The sequence below is a fragment of the Aplidium turbinatum genome, chromosome 1 (assembly GCF_918807975.1).
Source record: "Aplidium turbinatum chromosome 1, kaAplTurb1.1, whole genome shotgun sequence".
Classification (NCBI taxonomy): domain Eukaryota; kingdom Metazoa; phylum Chordata; class Ascidiacea; order Aplousobranchia; family Polyclinidae; genus Aplidium; species Aplidium turbinatum.
The window spans coordinates 26099096-26119464 of record NC_137472.1 but is presented as its reverse complement, the minus strand read 5'-3'; the positions used below and the strand labels follow the sequence as shown (position 1 = coordinate 26119464).

General features: G+C 38.1%; 1 protein-coding gene across 1 annotated transcript in view; it reads left to right on the top strand.

The window, feature by feature from the left end:
* Positions 1-15892, top strand: part of LOC145771406 (vacuolar protein sorting-associated protein 51 homolog) — a 51541-nt gene extending 35649 nt beyond the window's left edge. The window contains exons 10-16 of the mRNA XM_082583171.1: positions 1950-2094; positions 2633-2698; positions 6242-6407; positions 6791-6988; positions 8357-8484; positions 10140-10326; positions 14407-15892. Of these exons, the coding sequence (XP_082439297.1) occupies positions 1950-2094; positions 2633-2698; positions 6242-6407; positions 6791-6988; positions 8357-8484; positions 10140-10326; positions 14407-14568 (1052 nt within the window). The 3' untranslated portion in view covers positions 14569-15892. The remainder of the gene's footprint in view (positions 1-1949; positions 2095-2632; positions 2699-6241; positions 6408-6790; positions 6989-8356; positions 8485-10139; positions 10327-14406) is intronic.
* The last annotated feature ends 4477 nt before the right edge of the window (positions 15893-20369 follow it).

Sequence of the window (20369 nt, the reverse complement as noted above, 5' to 3'; positions counted from 1 at the left end):
AATCCACCCTGTACTGCCTACCCCTAGTTGAAAGGCATGAAAGTTATTGAGAGAGAGATACATTTTTTGCCAACAAGTCACACTACGTACAATAATAATTATTACACAAACAATCAAGATTTAAATTGAACATGAACTAACCAGCAACAATGGGAAGGCTGCGAAAGGACCACCGACAGGTCTTCAAAGTCAAGCAGCACCTAATGAATTGAATACCCATTGCTTGAAAATGAAAATCCAACTGCACTTTTAAACACTCAAAAATGTCACAAAACATATTGCCTCCCTCATATTTAGGTCCCAGCTATGCCCCTGGTAATTATAACGAAAAAACAAGTGGTTGTTATGCAATCGTATTCAGCAGTAAAATTGCTTTTTGGTGTTGAATGAGGGCATTTACTTCCGTGATTTGATCTTTTTCCGGATCACACCATTCCGTCTTTTGAACCTATAGCCACATGCATGGAAGCTTCTATTACGAGCTTCATCTGACGCTCTACAGCTTGATTGTGGCATGGGTAATCAAGTTTAGAACTCGGCATTGATATTAATCTCCGGTATGATAAATTTTCGAACAGTTACTGTCCTCTCTACAATAGATTTCGCCTTTGCACTTTCATCATCTGGGGTCATTTCAACATTTTTGCTTCTGCATAGCGATAGCACAATATTGACAGCTTGCGATCGAATTGTATCATCATCGTCAGCTATCATCGAAAGAAGAATGATTTCCGGGTGAGCTGAGAAGCCATTACGTATCAAAGTTTTTGATGCAATGTCTCTTGCTTGCTTCTAGGGAGATTGGTTGATTCGTTTGAGCAGGCTGCGAAAATAGTTGACAGCTACTTTATTTATTTTAGAGTTAAGCTTGATATCAAATCAACTTAGGAAGTAGACTTTTAAACAAAATTCTACCAGAATTCTCAAATTTTTGCTCGGCTTTGTTTGGGAAGTGTAGTATCTCAAAATGCGACATGCAAGTGTCAACCATCTTGCATATGACAAGCCACTTACTTCAAACTGTGCTAAGTCATTCTCAAGTTTCCAGATATGACAACCAAACAAATTTGGTATGGATAAAATTGATCGGAACTCAAACTTCCCATAACTTCTTTTGGCAATTGAGGAAATTCAATAGAAGATAATGGCTTAAACTTAACCACATGCCAATCAGACACTAAACCATTTAGCTCTTTGCCAATTGGGCCTGAAAACGAGTCGGAGTTTGAAGAGACTCCATCAAAGTGCTTAAAGACATGCCTGAGAGGTACCGTAGTTCGTTGGTATGCAGGAGACAGATGACTTATTGCGAAGGTCTTTGCAGCAACGCTTCTAATGTGGCAATGCTGCAGTGGTGTTTACCTGTCATAGTTGTGGTTCCATCTGAGCCTATAATTGACAAATTGTTCTGCAGGTCGGTATTTTCCAGTGCTTTGTAGATAGCTTTGTGATTCTCAAATAACAATCCAACCAATTGCTGAAATTTGCTATTTTTGCTGTTGAAGTTCGTTAACTATAGGCTAATGTTGTATAAGCAAAAATACTACAAAAATTATATTTTTGCTGTTTTGTCAAATTCTACTAGCAATAGAAGAAAAAGTTCTCTTAGAACAGATAGAAATATGAGTCTTGTGAATCTTTTAAGCCATTAAATAGAGATTTCTAGCACCAGTAGAAGTGGAGAGCAATTTTGACTTCACATGACCTTTGACCTCAGGTAGGAGGGTCAATTTAGGGGTAGGAGAACCAAAATTATGTTCGGGGTTGTTTTTTAGGCCCAAAGACAACATTGCAACACCTTAAATCAAAATCCAAAACATTAGGTGAAATTCACTCCACCCTACTAGAGAACAACTGCAACACTTCATCTATTGATTTCTTTCATCAGTGTCATTGCGAGATGTTTTACATGTGAGTAAATAAGAGTGTGGTTGTTTGTTTTCTTTTAGGAAAAGCTACTGATGGGAATTTTAATTTGTTGGACCTTGTCAACTCCACTGCTTCTGCTCTCCTGAATCAAGTTAAGTCAGTGTTGGCTGACATCCAGTTGTTCACTGTACGCGACGTCAATTTCTCATCGCTCACGTATTTTGGGTAGGTTTCAACTTCGTGGCATCGTAGTGGCAATGAAAAGGAATGCGATAGCATTTTATAGAGTAGCATACCCCAGATGAGTGGCATTTTTAAAAGTTATGAATGCACAATTGCACATTCAGTTTGATTCATCCTACTGATTTAGCCTTGGCCAGTATCATCTGAGCAGCATGCGAAACATACTGTAAAACACAGGATTTGAAAAAACTATCCTAATGGCGTTGCTTTACAAGTGACAGCTATGAACTCCACAGAGTCCACAACAACTAGTGTATAACTGCTTGAAATCAAACAGCACGTTTTGTGCACTAGGTTAACTAATTAACTATGTACCTGTGGTTGGAGTTGGGACGGAAATATCACATTTGAAAATATTCGAAGCTGCGATACAGTTTTCAAGCCGTTTAACAGCGGCTCGATCTAGTATCGAAACCAGATGTAACACTGTAATAGCCGACTCTTCAACTACTGGGCATCTGCGTGGTAGCAATTTTCATTACAAGGCTGTTGATTTTATCTTACCTTTTTTCTTTTCCAGACGGGAGTTTTGCTGCCAGGATGTGCGGGAGGAAATCATCGTATACTTTCTACACCACGTCAGCGAGTAAGGAGCTATGTCTCTGTTGGTACAACTCTTCAAGCTAATGCTGTTGTTTGTTTATTGTTAAGCTGCATAGCCGAGTGGTAAGAGCGCTGGTTCGACGTTCGATAGGGCGCCGGTTCGAAACCGCTCCAGAGCAAGTGGCTGTGTCTTTGTCAAGACACTTAAAGACATGCCCTCGATTGCAGAGTTGCGCCTTGATTTCTCATGATTACGAAACAGTACACTGCTCTATATTTGACAAATATAATTGTGTTTAGGTCACTTTTTAGGCATTTTTGGCGCAATAATGTTTTTTTTATCAATATGCAAATTACAAAGTCAAATTTATCTTCGGTTTTTTCATTTTATGTATATTGCAGATTTAATTCCTGATGAGGACACACGTACGTGTCGAAAACGTTTTAAGAGTTTATTTTAATTATGTTATTATATTTTTGTGTGTAGAAAAAGTATGTTAAACCCGCTAAGGTTACTCTGTTTTATTTCTCCTTCTAATTAACTAGGCTATTTGAGTGAACAGTTTATACTTTGGAATGTTACATTATTCTATCAGTTTTTTTGTAGGACGCAAAAAAAATTTTACTCCCTTAACTTACTTCTAAATTATGCATGTGCAAAATTGCTGGTTTGGTAAATAAAATAGGGTTGATCAAGAAAATTTTGCAAAAATGAAAAAAAATGCATATTAAATGTTACACGTAAAACTAAACTGAAAAACGCTGCACGAACTAAATATGCGTGGGCCCCTAGACCAGGGGTTCTTAACCTTTTTTGTCTCGTTTACCCCTTGCCAAATGAAAAAAGTAAAATTTACTCCCACCGTTTTGGTGGCCCCTTGTGATGTCATCGTGTCCAGTCAACCATGCGAAGAAATGCAAAACATCCTTTTTTGTCTGGATTTACCTTGGCAAATATCAAAAACAAGCTGTTTATTTGCCGAAGACACGATTGTTCTTGACGGGGTCCTGTGAAAAATAAGGTCTACTCAAATGTCCTAAATAACTATGATAAAAGCACACAAGAATGTTGAAGTTTTTTTCTTTCATTAATAACTGACACGCAATTTCAACAGTCAATCAGTGAGACTTTTGTGTTTGCTTTCCACGAACAATTTTAGAGATTCTTGGAACAGTCGTTGAAAGAGCTACTCGCATGTCGTCTTTGGGAACTAAGCGAGATCGATGTTTTGTTTTAATAGTCAACAATGAAGAGAACCCTGCTTCACACAAATAAGTAGTTGGAAAGGGTATAATAACTTCAAATGCACGCTTACTCAGCGTAGGAAACTCTTCGACTAATCCACACCAAAACTTGGAAAAGTCACCATTGAACGATAAGAATTTGGAACAAAGCGTTGTTGAACATTGAAGATCAATCAATTCATCTTTGCAAAGATCATCGTCAGCAATACTTTCTAACTTGGCTTCGAAGGGATGAGTTATCCAAAGAACAGTAGCCTACTGTTAAAACTTTCACCTTCGAAGTAACCGTCAAAGTTGTTTTTTAAGGCGGCAAGGTGCTGGCATATTTCGACTTCGAGGTCAGAAATCTCGTTGCGACTTCTACTGACTTTCCAATCATCAAATGTTGGAAAATTTGCATAAATTCCTTTTTGAACTCTTCTACTCCACAGATCTAATTTTGTCTGAAAGCCCTGAATTTTATCATGTACATCTATAATGGTAACACTTTCTCCTTGCATTTGTATATTGAGCTGGTTCAAACTTGAAAAAAGGTCTGTCAAGTAAGCCAATGAACCAATAAATTTGTTGTCGCCAAAGTGCTTACTCAACGGCAGGGTTGATCTCTAAGTGGTCAAAACTGGTTTTGACCACTAAGTGGTTTAAACCTGGTTTTAACCGGTGAAAACTAGGTTTAAACCGGTCAAAACCTAGAAAAATATTTTTATGTAGTGAATGTTCGGCTACCTGGGCTATGGGCTACCTAGGAAATATAAAAGCAGTTGTGAGTTGTGACCATTTTGATATGCAGGCCTCGAAATAGCTGGCGCCCATGGCCACCTGAACTTTCATTAATGGCCGCCAATACCGACCTTTTAGACAGCCACAGATGGCTGCCTGTAAAATTCGTACGAAAGATTATATTTATCTTGGATTTTTCTCTTGTTTCAGCGCCGCCAAAAACAAGACATCAAACAGCGTTAAGACTACTACCTTAATTACATGTCGTGCTACGTCTCATGTGCTACGCCTCATGTGCTACGCAACGGGAGGACAAATGTTGCGCAAATTTTATGGCAAATGTTTTTCATAAAAAAATTGTTGGAATAAATTCTTGTACTTCAGTTGGCTGTGCAAATGGTTCATCATTCTACCAAGCATTTTTTGGTTCATCAGAAACTTATTTTTAGAATTTGAATTTTCTCAATAATTAAAATAACCAACTAATTGAAATATCAAAAATAAACAGAGAAATTGAATATTTTTTGTTCCAAATCCAGCATTTAGGTTATTGTTGATCAAAACAAAATATAGTTGAACATCATTACTAAACATGGAGGGTAATATTTTTAATTCAATTGAAAAACAACTTGATTCATACACTAAAGGGGTTTTGACCAGTAATAGGTGGTCAAAACTGCCCGGTTTAAACCGCCCCGGTTTCTGATCCCGTCTGATCACAAACCACTTTGAAAAGACGATGATTAAGAGCACGTGCCCTGAGCCCCCTGACAAAGTGCATGTCGATGAAGGGTACAGTGAGTAGAAATGATGTTCGGTGCGCGTTTTTTCACCAGAGTTGTGAAGCCAGACTTAGCACCGAGTTTTTTAATAACTGAAAAAATGAAGTTTGCTTTAATTTATGATTCAGTAAATTTACCCCCTCGGTAGATGAAATTTACCCTCAGGAGGTAAATTTACCCCCGGTTAAGAACCCCTGCCCTAGACGGAGATGGGCTCCCTGCCGAAAGTTTGCAAAGTAGTAAATGCGACCTTGTATGATTCAATCTATTGATTGTTATCGAAATTCTGTAGCAGCTTTTTTATTTTTTAAGCAGTCAAAAACATTGAACAGACTAAAATTAGTGGCGCCCCTAAACAACCGTGCCTCCCCCTACGGCCGAGGAGTGGTTAATTAACACGGCCTTGGGTGTGTGATATTTTATTTGGCGATGTTATAATTCTCGTTGTGGGATTACAACTGGTCTCCTTTGCCATTTTTGAACAACTAATTTATCAACACAGTCAGAACACTTAGGTGAGTAACAACACTAAACAGTGAATGCCACAATAATAATACTGTAAGTAAAGTGACAAATAGCTCAAACTTCATCGAGGTCGTGTTTTGTTTTATCTGTAATTAACCTTAACCTTAGTTGGGAAGGCTTGTACACGGTGTCCAGGCTATTTATTTTCGCAGGCCATGAAAGCAATCTAGAATACTGCCACCTTTTTTCTGGCTTAAAGCGATGTATGTTGACAAGCAGTCGATAATGCTGTGACTCCCACTCATGTAAACATCTGTATTTGTAAGAAGGAAATAATCTCTGATTCATATCCCCCTTTGTCAATTTTTGTGTAGAATTTTGTTGAGTTTTTGCAACGGTTCCTCTCATTCCTCATCTCCTCCCACTCTTCTCTTGCTGCTTTCGAGGCTGTGCAGAGATTTTGAGCAATCAACGGTGGCATATGTTCTTACACTGACTGATGAGCAGTTCGTTATATCAAGTAAAGACAGCGTGACAGAGGTTTGTGTCGTCGTGAAAGTTATCTTAAGCAAGCAATTTCTCACTCAGCAATGACAGATTATTGAAAGTAGCTGATAGTGTAACACATAAATGTATGGTTGATACATTTTGCGTTTATCTTCGCACTTCCTTACATTCTATGATAAATGAAATGGATTAATCATCATGTAAATCACAATTAACTAACCGAGCAATCTGGTGTAGCTTGAGACCGTTGTAGCTAATTTTTTGTCAATGTATTTTTCGTATCATTTCTAGACAAAAATTATAAGTAATTTCATCATTAATCATCTAGTTCTAGATTAAGTGCAACAATTCTTAATCGGCTCGTACATCTTAATTATCTCAAACAATCTAACTCTATCACACAGTTTCAAATACAGGTCTCGGAGCTGACAACTGAAATTGGTTCCACGGCGCAAAAGTTGCTGGAAAGTTACGTCCAATCATGTGGAGTGTCTGTGTCGCGTATGATACGGACCAGCATAGAGGCACGCGATTGGTTAAAATGCGTCGAGCCGCGCCAAGTGCGCGCAGTCATGCGTAGAGTGGTGGAAGAAGTAACGCAAAGTGATCAACAGGTTTGGATAGAGAGCTGTTGAACCCTATCAACCAGTTATAACCAAGGATGCCAGCGCTAGGTTTTTCCACCTAGATCTAGGTTTTAAGTTTTTTTTTTTTCAAATTTGGGTAAATCTAGGTTTTTCGGTTTGTAACTTTTCTTTCATTCAAAAAGTTGCTGATACAGCTCAACATAAAATTCCAAAACTAGCACAAACATGATGGCTTTCTCGAGAACAGGTTTGTTTGTTTGTCGCATCCAGGCTTACACCCGGTGGTTGAAGATTTAGATTAAATGGACGGGAAGGCAAGGAAGCCAATCTTCGTGTCCACCTTCAGGCATGCCTTCAAGTGTCCTGCCACAGACACAGCCGCATGCTCTTGAGTGGTGTCGAACCGGCGCCCTTTCGATTGCCGTTCCAGTGTTCTCACCACTCGGCTATGCAGCCGAGAACAGGTCATCAGCAGCATATTAGAGCAGTGGGAAGCACTGGTTTTGTATTGTCAGTCTCAATGTAAGACTGACAAGGTTGATGGTGCAAAACAGATATATAATGCACTTGTTAATCGTGGAACAAAGCATATGCTCGTTTTTTGCAATATGTTCTTAAAAAGGTAAATAGTGTCAACCTGAAATTCCATTGTCAGCATTTTCGTCTGCACAAGTTGTATTTTATGGTTTCTACAGAATATAGAAATATTTTGAGTCTCTTAATCAGAGAAGCACTTAATCATCATGCACAAAAAGTAGGAGAAATAGATCCAAGCAATGCTGAAAATCATAGGAACATGTCAGCTGTGCCAGTGAGCTGTTCCCCTTGGTGGACGAACAATGGCCTGTTGGAACAGGAACTTCTATTTGTTTTTGTATATAGTTAAATGCCATAATAACTACCAACATAAGCATGTATATTTGCATAGCCTAATTATATACACGTGTTTCTATACAGCTTTCTGAGGCTTCTGTGTAATAATATAAAGTGGTGTTAAAAGCACATGCAGGTACTTTTAACCGCTTTACTACATCTTTTCTGGACCTAGGTTTTTTTGCCTCATCTGGGTTTTTTTGAACACACGATCTAAGTTTATTGGAAATTGTCGCTGGCATCCCTGGTTATAACGCGTCATTATTAAGCCAAATCTCATTTCAACTGAGCTTTATAGTGTCTTTCGATTTGATCCATATGGGCAGAAAATACTTGCTCGCCAAGTTGTGTTGCGTTTTGTAGGACCAGTCACTATGCTACTTGCATACATGTATCTGTTCATCAAATCACGCTCATCCTGTTTCAGGAAAACTGTTGATAGTTTCTAGGCGGTTCCTTATTAATTAAACTTCATTAAGCGTTTGCGCATTGATATGATGTAAGAAAATTGTCACGTTCCAGGTTGGGTCTTTGTACGAGGAAGGAGTGAGAAGAGCTCGGAGCAGTGACAGCAGCAAGCGCACGGTTAACCAACAAACTTCACATTCGAGGCAGCGTGAGCGGGGCCACTGGGGAACTTATGCACCAAGGTAAATTGTGCTTTGAAATACATTCATTGGCTTTGATTTAAACTTTTACTTCTTTTTCTTTCACTTTGCCTCATCTTACAATCCTGTTGTTTTCTCCTTCGTTCTGCTGTATGGATTCAATCGCTATGATAGCATCTGAACTGGAAGCCAAACCCTGCTGTTCAAGATCATCGTCATCATCCAGAAAAGCCTGAAAAGATGGGGCATGAAAAGGATTGCCATATTGGTGGTTTCAACATCATATTTAAGAAATTTGAGAATAATGTGAATACTATAATATTAACGACGACCTTTTAGAGTACATGTTAATTCAAACAGAAAAAGAAAATGATTGGTAGTGGCTGTTAAGCCAGGACCTTTGAAATTCTTCCTTTGAAACCTTTGACATTCTTCTGTTGCATATCGCGATGTCGGGTATTGAACCCTCTTCAGAACAACTTTATCAACAGCATAATACAGTCAAATTTACAGCAATTCACTTTAGAAAATGACTAAAAATGTTGTGTGGTTGCCAAGAAACAAATAGTCTGCAAAATTAGTCTACGAGCAGTAATAATGACAATTTTTATGCAAATTATGAAGGTTATTAGGTCATACATTATAAAAGTGAAGTGACAAACATTAAGAACTTTTTGACAGTTGCATCAATAAAAGGTACGAAAATATTAAGCATTCGGCGAAGTGTTTAAATGTAAACAACAAACAATGGGGTCAGTCAAGCTGACATGGGGTCAGTCAATGGGTCCAGTCAAGCCAGCCTTCTGTTACATGATCCGAACTAGCGGATTTAAGATATTTAAGAAATTTGTCATTTTTAATGGATTGGCAGGATATTTTGAGCTTAACATTTTGACATATTTTTGGCGTTTTTTAATTTTTTTAGCATTCTGAATAGTGTAAAAAAACTCTGTTTTATCAGTTTGCAGTAGGCTATTTGCAAAACATCAGGTTTGAAAACGCAACTTTTTCGAATCCTGATGATGTTTTTCATAATATTGTTTAATTTTGTCCTGATTGTAGCAGTAACCACAACAACAGCATGGTTAGTGGTTACTGCTGCTGTATAACCTAAGTCCTAAGGTGTTGCAACCGTGCCAAAAACGCTAATATGGCAATCCTTTTCAGGCCTCATCTTGGATGGCAACGTTTGGCTTCCAGTCCAAATGCTATTACAGGGTGAACAGGAAGCCCTTGGACTTTTTTCATTTTATGATTAAACATATTGAATTTCATTTGAACAATTAATACCACAAAAAGTGCTCAATGCCGAGCAAAATATCCCAGCAGAGCGAATTAAATCAAATATAGTTATTAGTCTCTAAACCCTTGACAGCCTCCTTCACCTTAAAAGGGGGTCATCAGAAGGTCCTTATCAAATAGATTCTATTTGATAGATTCCAATTGTTCTTATCAATCAATTTCTAAAATGTAGGCTACTTCTGTGAAACCCCGATGCAAGGAGCCTCTGTGTTCTTCGTGGCAAAAAACTGCTTCGATCTGGCAAAAGAGAGCAAACATCAACAGACTGAGTGAAGGAATGACATGTTTTGGCAGCACCTTCAGTAGAATATCAAGCTACTTCAGTGTCAACACTTAAAACAACAGTCTTTCATGTGCTATGTGTTGTGAATTAAAATCTTATTATGTATTGTCAGCTCTACAATGGACAACAGCCTACTAAGCAACATACAGAAGCTATTTTCTGAGCGAGTTGACGTCTTTGGACCGGTCGAGTTTTCCAGGGCTTCCGTACTAACTGAAGTTATTAAAATTGCTTTGAAAACTTTATTGGAATGTGTGCGATTGAAGATCTTTGGAAAGTATGGGTTACAACAGCTTCAGGTGGATTGTCATAAATGTTCTGGTCAAACTTGCATATCTCGATATATCTGTGACATCACAATTCGTTTTTGAAAATGCCTTTGATTGATTGATTGAATCTTTTATCCTCGGACTGGGATAGCTTCTTGCAGAGCTTAATCCTGGCAGTTTCACATACTTGTAGAGGCTTTGAATCATTGACGCAGGCCCGGTCACCGAGATTGACAGAGTGAAGTTTCCGATTGTTGAAGTCTTGTTGCCAGGGAATTATTCCATCCATTAGATGCCGTTGAATGGAGAGCAGTCCTTAACGTGTGTTGCTCAAGCGCACACCCTGAGAGTCGAACCAGCGCAGCTTGATCTTGAAGCTTCTTCGTTCCAGAAGTGACGCGCTAACCAATTGAGCTATCAAATGCCTTTGAAGACTCTCAAAGTCAAAAGTTCAGGAAACTTGTTACTTTTTTTTTCAATTTTATTTTTGGTTGCTGGCGCGAACTTGTAGTGAACGGCAAAGGAACGAAATGGAAACTGGAAAAATAAGAAAAAGGCAAAATAACGTAATGTGCCGATGCTTGACATTTGTCACAGAACAGGGAACTGATATTTTGTCACAGAACAGGGAACTCGATGACTGATAATTATTGTCTTTCGCTGCTTCCTGTTTGTTTTGGTATCTAGATTGCTATGGTGTTATTTTATTAGTATTGCGTATAATTGTGCCGTGCTATTCTCGCAACAGACGAACCAAAAGTTTTTTCTATCTCACTCTCGTTTATGTCCACAGCTCCTCAATTTTCATGTTAGTTTGCCTGGTGTTGTAAACCTATTGATTCTCTCTTCTGATTGGTTGTGTTTAATTGATCTTGCGTGCTCTGTGCACAGTCGACGTGTTGGCTTCTGGCGTAGGGTTGCCAGACGTTCACTATTTTAGTGAACAAATCACTATTTTAAGAAAATGTTCACTGTAAACTATTTTGCTAATAGTGATAGTGAACATGTTCACTATTTTGACAATTAATTTTTGTCTACAATTCTGTCAATATATTTTAGCCAATAGCCATGGATTAACCAGTGACTATACACTTCTGCTGCTTAGAAAGTAAAAGCACATGAGTCTGGTGCTTTGAGGAAAAACCCCTAATATGCTACTCCAGTGTAATTTCGCCAAAGCCAGACTTGGCCAGCACGAAGTCCAACAGTGGAGTGTACACTGTAGGCTACAGCCTAGGTAGCTGACAAACTGAAAGCCACTAGCCTGAGCAACTAACAGCCTAGAAGTTTGGCCATTTAACTGTTTGTTTATAGACTGTGTAGTGTGTAGGCCAGCTACTCAATCATGTATGATGTGGCTAATAAGTTAAGAATTAAGATCTGTCCAGTATACAATGTCTATCCCTGTATTTAATGCCAATGTTGAGAGAATTTTCAGTGTTATGGGTAACATATGGACAGATGAGCGCAGTGGCGTAACCAAGGGGGGGTGTTTTGGGGGTTACAACCCCCCCCCCCCCTTTGTCACGCGTGTGACATATTGAGAATGATGCTTTCGGTCTCTATGCCCTAATTTTAAACGAAACTGCATTAAAAGAGCGAGTTTTGCCAATACCAAACATTCAAATATCTCAGCTGGGAATTATCAACAAGAAAACATAGAGACATAGCTCTATTACCGAAAAATGCCCAAGAAATAATGATCTTATCCTTTTGTTATGCCACCAGACAGCACCATTTTACAGGAATATTTATATACCCACATTTTTGTTGAAAATGCTCTCAGAATGCACCAAATTCAAAGTAATTTTTCAAATTTTTCTGGGGGAGCCCCCCCAGACCCCCCGCCACTGGGTGTTGCCTTTGGCGAAGACGTCGTCGGGCTTCGCCCGCCGGCCGTCAACCCCACCCCCTTTCACAATTCCTGGCTACGCCACTGCTTTGAGAACTTTGAGGATGCGGTCGCGCGCTTTCAAAATGTTCACTATTTTGAGGAAAAATATCTGGCAACCTTATTCTGGCGTGATTCGCGAAGCTCTTGTTCACATTTCTCTTTGTCCACTTTTCAGTTGTGTAGTGAGTGTTGTGTAAAGTTTAGGTGCTAACTTTATGTTTATGTTTAGCTATGTTTTATAAAGCCTTTATTATGGTAATCTTATTAGGGGGGCAGTTCTACTTAGAATCGCATTTTTCGTACTTGTCATAAATAACAATCTACACACAAAAGTTCACCCACAAACCCCAACAAACCATATGTTCAAGACAAATGTACGACTAGTCCAATTGATGTCAAGTTATCTTGTTGTGTATCGCGATTTCGAATAATAAATTCTCTTCAGCACAACTTTATAACAGGCATAGTAAAATCTTCAGTAGGTCAGTTTAAGAATGCAGCAGTTAAGTTTAGAAAGAAATCAACAATAGTGTTTTTCGGTTGCTAAGAAACAAATAAATTTAGTCTGCGAGCAGTAGTGACAATATTATTTAAATTATGAAGGGAATTAAGTCATACATTAGTAAAACGGAGTGACAACGCCAGGGAGGGATTCTGGGGAGGCAAGCCATCCTCGCACAAAAGTGACACAAAATTGCCCTATAACGGATCAAATTGATACAGTCACTATCAATTAAATGCAAAAATAATGAAAAAGGCAATATAACGCAAGAGAACAACTGCACGCCCAGCAAGCTGATGCAAGAGAGAGGCCTCTCTCTTGCATCAGCTTGCTGGGCGTGCAGTTGTTCTCTTGCGTTATATTGCCTTTTTCATTATTTTTGCAAACCATATATTGCTGGAAAAAGGAGGAAACAAGCTATCCAAAAATATTTACTTTGTTAGGCTGGGGAAATCCATTAAGGCAGGGGTCACCAACCTTTTTTGCATGCGGGTCACTTTGGCACTTAGGAGAGCTGTGGCGGGCCGCACTAATAAAATTTTAGGTAGATTGACTCTTATGCTAGAAAAGAACGCATTTCGTACCCAGTATGCAGCGTTACATGTTGTTAATATTAGTCTTAGAATACTGCAGCAACACAATTAGTCGAACAAGGCTGCTGCCAGGGCGTTATTTGGAAAGGTATTCAACTAGCCTTAAAGTCGAAACGCTTACCTACTGAGTGCTGGCAGGATGTACTTCCTGATGTCCTACATTCGATGGGATTACTCTTATGCACAGCTACTAACGTCACTCCACATGAGAGACTTTTTAACTTTGTTCGCAGATCTACAGTGGGTATTCAATGCCTACGTGGTTGTCGACTCCGGGCCCGGTGCTTCTTAAACGTTATGTACGAAAGTCTAAAAACGACCCGTTAGTTGATGAAGTACAACTTATTGAAGCTAACTCACATTACGCTCGTGTAGAATATCCAGATGAACCTCAACAGTAGCTACAAAGCATTTAGCACTGTATGGTGGATCTTCCGAAAAACTGGAGATCATACCCAATTGTGACACAGTATGTGCTCCAGATGATGAAGATGACCATGAAGAAAATACTACCAGTAGGCCTAGTAGTAAAGTCGCCGAACAAACTGACTTCACCGAAACTCCAGGAACATCGGAATTGATTAATACACCGATTGTGCCTGTAGAAGCTGTCGCTCCAATTACTGATACACGGCCTGAAACTGTTACGGACGATCTAACAAAAGGGCGAAGTGTTGTCGCACCAGAAACATTACGTCGATTTACTCGTGAACGACGCCCCGTTGATCGTTTAACGTATTATTAGTTATTGTCAAGTTTTTGTTAGTCTGCATTGCTTTCATTTTAAAGTTTGGAAGAATGTTGTAAACCTATTGATTCTCTCTTCTGATTGGTTGTGTTTAATTGATCTAGCGTGCTCTGTGCACAGTCGACGTGTTGGCTTCTGGCGTGATTCGCGAAGCTCTTGTTCACATTTCTCTTTGTCCACTTTTCAGTTGTGTTGTGAAGGTTGTGTAAAGTTTAGGTGCTAACTTTATGTTTATGTTTAGCTATGTTTTATAAAGCCTTTGTTATGGTAATCTTATTAAGTAAATAAAATATGTCACCTGGTCAAAATGAGAAGTTTCGTATCTATTGTTTTGTATCTATTATCATTTTATCAAATGTTTCCAACTTTGCAGGTAGACTGTCACTACCTCCAGCTCTTCCTGTGGAGGTTTGTATCCGACGAAAATGTAGTTCATAGTATTTTGGATGAAGTTGTATCCAGTTGCGTGCATAGATGTGTCGAGCCAATAGCGATGGAGCCGAGTGTCATTGAAGTCATATGCGAGCGCGGCTGATGAAGCAAGGCGCTATTTGCTTTGAAATAAAACTTGTAAAAAGTAGAAAACAAAGTAGTTTTATGAATATAGACAGTACACTCTTGGCTAGCACAATATGCCAACAAGATAACTGATTTAGAACTCACTGTGCAGCTGGTACTTGTTAACCCCTTTATTGAGAATGCTTATCGCGAGTACAAACGCCCTTAGGAGTTTTTTCAATATGATTTTGATTTTCAATATGATTTAGGCTTGTCAGATCCATTATATTCCGCTGCATTGCCATTAGTTGACAAAAGCATAGCAGAAGCGTTGTGTATAAAATTTGAGCACCCCGAAGGCTAATTGTAAAATATAGGCTAATAGACACAATCGGATAAAACTTAACTAATGAAAAAACACAAAATTCTCTGACAAGGAAACTCCTTCCACAAACTCAAGAGAAATTGTTGTCTTATTTTTGTAGAAAAAATCTCGTTTTGTTTTCCTTTGCAACTAGCAAATTGCCTCAAACGTTGCCCTTGACTCAGACACCCCCCTTTCCGTTGATTGTCTTTCTGCGAGAGAGGAATAACTATTTGCCAATCAGATTCTACAATAATAGTACACAACAAGCTTACATCACAATAACATACAATTCACAAACGTAGAGAAATCCTTACGTATGCTCAGTGTTTAACAATTTAATCTGATTAACCAGGAGCAGCAAAATACCATTTGGTCATCCAATCAGATGCTCCCAACTGGTCATTTCAATCATCATCATTAAGTTCATTCCTCTCGTCGAGAGATATTTAAACAAAAATGAAGTGATGAAAGCACTCGATTAGGCTAATGGCAACAAATAATTACGATGTATCAGTGTGCTATATAATCATGTTTAACAGCGTACAGGTTAGTTATTTTTTCGTGTAGGTAAACGTGGGGGATTGATTTTTCATCATTTTGAAATAGTGCAATTTAAATTTATCACTTAAGGCTTTGAATTTTGAAAGTGGGCGTATTTCGTGTGAGATTTCAATTCATACTTTTGAACCTTGTACTTTTAGGCTTGATTTCTTCGTTTCAACTCGATAAAAATATTTTTCTGTTTAGATCTTGTGTTATGATAGTGTATTTCACTTTGCGTGTGGAAATATCCAGTAAAGATTCATGGCAGATGTTCACTTGTATTTAAACATAAGTTTTGCAATTTCATGTTATGAATTGGACGAGTGTTCTACGGGTGACGGGTACACTACACAGTATTTATTTATGATAGAGAGGAGCTATTGTAGTTATTCGTGTTTGAAGGTTATAACTCGCATAATTCTGTGCAAGATTAAAGTTTGATTCAATTGTGTTTTTGAAGCTGAACTTCAACTGATAATTCGATAGCTAATAATAGAATAGGCCATTGTAGGATAAAGGCAAATTATCATATTGTTGATTGGATGGTCTGAATGGCTAGCGTGGAAGCTACACCGTTATGGTTGGCGAATCGCAGCTGCTCGCTGTACTAGTGAGTGCTCAGCCTTGTGCTGATAGCCGGGAAGAACGCCCCTTTCTTCACAATATATCAGATATAGTTACAATTTAGGGTGTTTCATTTTTTCACCATTTTTGAAATTCAAAATGCCTGGGGTCCCATCTGGTGGTATTTGGGGTAAAAAGTTTACATTACACCCTCATTTTTTTCAATTATGAAGGTCATCTCTTGCGAAACGAACAAGGGCTATTATTATGCAGTAGCAGCTTCCAATAGTGGAAAAATACAGTAAAACTTTTTATCCTAATCACCTGATCTGTGTTCATCAGGAGAAAATAGACCGAAAATTAGATTTTTTGAAATAACTTTTTTTCTGAAGCAGATAGACCTTAATATTATCTACATAAGGTATAGGAAACCGACCCTTCTGCGCATTTTAACACTAATTTTTTCGATCTGTGATGAGTGAAGATACGGCCAAATTTCGAGATTTTGAGGGCTAAAAATTTCAAACCTCGTGGACCACCTCAATATGACGTCATAATTGAAAAAATTAGGGTGTAAAGTAAACTTTTTACCCCAAATACCACCAGATGGGACCCCAGGCATTTTGAATTTCAAAAATGGTGAAAAAATGAAACACCTTAAGTTACACGTAAAAATCTTAACAGCCTGTTTCAACTTCATTGAGATCAGGGGCCCAATCATTTTAGTCTGATTAATGTGTTTGACTGCTTAGCTAAAAAAACTGCTACAGAAGCTCGATAATAATTAATCTAACTTGTAACTTAAATCATGTAAAGCTGTTTTATTACTTCCCAAACCCTCGGCTGGGGACCCATCTCTGCCTAGGCCCACGCATATTTAGTTTGTGTAGCGTTTTTCGGATTGCAATTTTACATGTAATGTTTCATAAGTTATGTAATTTTTTTCCATTTTTGCAAAAATTTTTCGCTTTGCTCGCTCAAGTAGCCTACCTTTTATTCACCGAGCCAGCGATTTTAGACATGCATAGTTTCAGAAGTAGATTAAGGGAGTAAAAAGTTTTTTGTGTCCCACAAAAAGACTAACAAAATAATGTGATATTCCGAAGTAAACACTACCCAATACCCACTCAAATAGCCTAGTTAAATAACCATGAAATTGATAAATGTCATTGTTAATGAAGATAGGCTATAAAGTGAAATATGCCATGAAAATACCAGAGATGTACGTACGCCGCAAATTCTACGCCGCATGCTTGCGGCGTAGACTTTTTGTTTACGCTAACGCTTGCGGCCACATTTTTTTGGATAGTTTGCGCTTGAGGCTACGCCGTAAAGTTTTTGCGGTTTTTTAGCGCATAGCGTCAGCGCATACTTTTTAATGTATTTTTTTCGCTGCAACACGCCAATACCTTCTAGCGCTGCAGTTGAAAGAATGTTTTCAATGGGCAAAGACATACTGGAACCAAAACACAGCAAAATGTCAGATAAACAGTTTCAGATGCTTGTGTTTCTTCGTGGAAATTCAAAATAAAAGTTGTTTGTTTCGAGTGGTTTATACCGTGTGAATGTTTGGCACCTAGCAAACAAAATTAGTTTACGCTAGTGTGTAGGGTTTTTACGATCTCTGAAACCCCAATGTAGGGTTCTTCTTATTCTAATCCTCTAGTGCAGGGTTTTGGCTATCTAATTGTGGCATTATTTTTTATAAAAGGATAATTTAAGCTTCTGGCTGTCTAGTCTAGGGGTATGACTTCCTACAAAAAAAGCAAACGAGTTAAATAGAATTAATCATTTTTTATTAAATCAAAGTTACAAATTTGCTATTCGGGAATTGAAAAATATCTCAAATCAATATAATTTATTGCGACCGGTGTCAGAAGAGCGACATTCCCCAGTCGTGAATTTAACCTTGTTCTAAAGTTCAGTCCGTTTGCTTTGCAAGTCTAATTTCGAATGCCTGTCTTTTTCAATTCCCCGCTTACTTCATAATATACCGGTAGAGCCTTTTCATTAATAATAGCTATCGTAAGAATCAAGGGAAAAGCTATACCGGTTTCATAGTTATGTCGCATTAGAAATACAGATGTGTTGAGCTAGATTCTGTGTGAGTGGCGTTTGTTAACAGGAAGCTTGACTTATGTTCTGTGAGAACGTTAGGTTTTGAATTTGTAGCATTGAAATGCATTTTGCAATAATGATAAATTTCGGTCAAATGTTAAAATATAAATTTGTTAGTTAAAAACATGGTACATGTTACAAGTGTATGCGCTAACGCCGCCAACCTTTTAACAAGTTACGTTGACGCATACGGCGTACAGTTTTTCGAACGTTTACGCTGACGGCGTCAATATTTTTTGTATGCGCGTACATCACTGGAAAATACTATAGGTATTTTCATGGCATTTAGGTAAGGCGAAGTTGAGGACACCTCAGATAAACTTTCAAAGTTATAGCCTGCTGAAAGGTTACCTACAATCACACTAGCATATCTACATTTTCAAGAAATAATTTATTAAAATTTTTATGTGGTCGTGATTGAAGTTTTTGGAATCATAGCCTAACTTAAATTTCAAACCAAATCTACGCAAATCCGATTTTAATTTGATGATTTTGCTTAGGCTACATACAAAGCGACCTAAGGTTACAAAAAGTGTGCATCCTTATAAAAATACATCATTACGCCAAAAATATCTAAAAAGTAACCAAAACAAGATTATATTTGTTAAAAATTTCCGGGGAACAAACCCCCTTATTTAACTTCAGTTTTTCGGACATTAAGTTTTGCGTTGTTCATTTATCTTGTAAATTTTGCTTTGGGAACGTTCAAATATTACGTAACGCCTTCGAGGGGGAGGGGGGGGTTTATGCAAAGCGTTATGTTAGCGTCACATCGGGGGGGGAGGGGGTTCAAGCAAAACGTTACGTAACGCTTTCGAGTACGAAATGGTAGTTTTTTGTGCTGAATTCGTAGTAAAAAAGCGTTACATGGGGGAGGGGGGGGATAGAAAAAAGCGTTACGTTGGCGTTACATGGGGGAGGAGGGGTCAAAAATTCGGAAAAAAAGCGTTACGTAATATTTGAACGTTCCCTTTGTTGAAACTCTGGTCCTTTAACTTTTTTCCAGATCTGCTACTGCATTGTCGGCATAATTACTAGTTTTTATAAGAAATCTTATAGTTCAGGCCCTTAGGGGAATCTTTAGGCTAAACGTGTTACACGTTGTTTTTTTGCAGTTGGTCAACCTAACTTTGATTTTAGTGGGTGCCGCAACTTTTTGGGTCACGTGATCACCCCCAAATCGGGGATTTCCCCAGAAATCACGTTTGAGCTCTTTTTACGGCATTTTTGTGCAATTACATATTTGATTTTGCATATTTTTACTTAAAAAGCACACACAAATAAGTGAGACAAAACAAACACAAAATAATTTGACTGATGACGTCATTATGACGTCATCAATTATTTTTTGATTTTTTTAACCGATTTTGGTCGTTTGCTGTTGGTGTTAGTTGGAGTACCGGTTACTAGAACCATTTCACAATTCCCAAAAGTAGTTTCGTCATGATTGCATCTTTTATGACGTCATAATTACATTATTAAGACTAGACAACTTGAAATTCAGGAACCAAATGTAAGTTTATTCCGAAAAAAGCAATCAACTACTATCATTATAAGTTTTGCAAATGCTTAAAATTTTGAAATTGCAAGCAATAACAATAATACCAGTACAGTATGACGCAATAATGACGTCATCAAGGGTATAACCAGAAAAGCAACTACCAGGGGTGAATTTCCCTTTTAGCCATGCCACTTCAAAATTTAAAATAAAATGTAATTATGATCTACAAATCAAATGAATAGGCCTACACGACACCAGATTATGCAATGTCAAGCACTGTCAATTCAAGATGTAAAAATAAGCGATTTTCTTCCTCTTTCGTGATCACACGAGGAAATCTCAGACATGTCCAATGTTTGATTGCTAAGAGTTGTATCTAACGATGTAACAACAATCGTAGACAAGTTTGGATCGACTAAACTTATCACAGCTTGTTGAACCAGTTGATATAACGCAGTTTTGTTGCTGTCATTTTTCAAAAACTCAGACCAGTTGAGAGGAAGACGAGGATTACTTGTGACAGCCACGTAACATCCAGATCCTCGCCTGTTTCTTTCAGAAGATTTGATGTTATTTTTCAGATATACATCGTAGACAATGTCAACACGATTGTATTTTGCTGCCTTGCCAGTAACGTAAGGGATAACGATTTAAAAAATGTATTCTTCAAATGTTTTCACATTACCTCTGGGTTTATTTTTTGCATGAGTGCTGAACCGTCTATAACATAGACGTTGCAACTTGG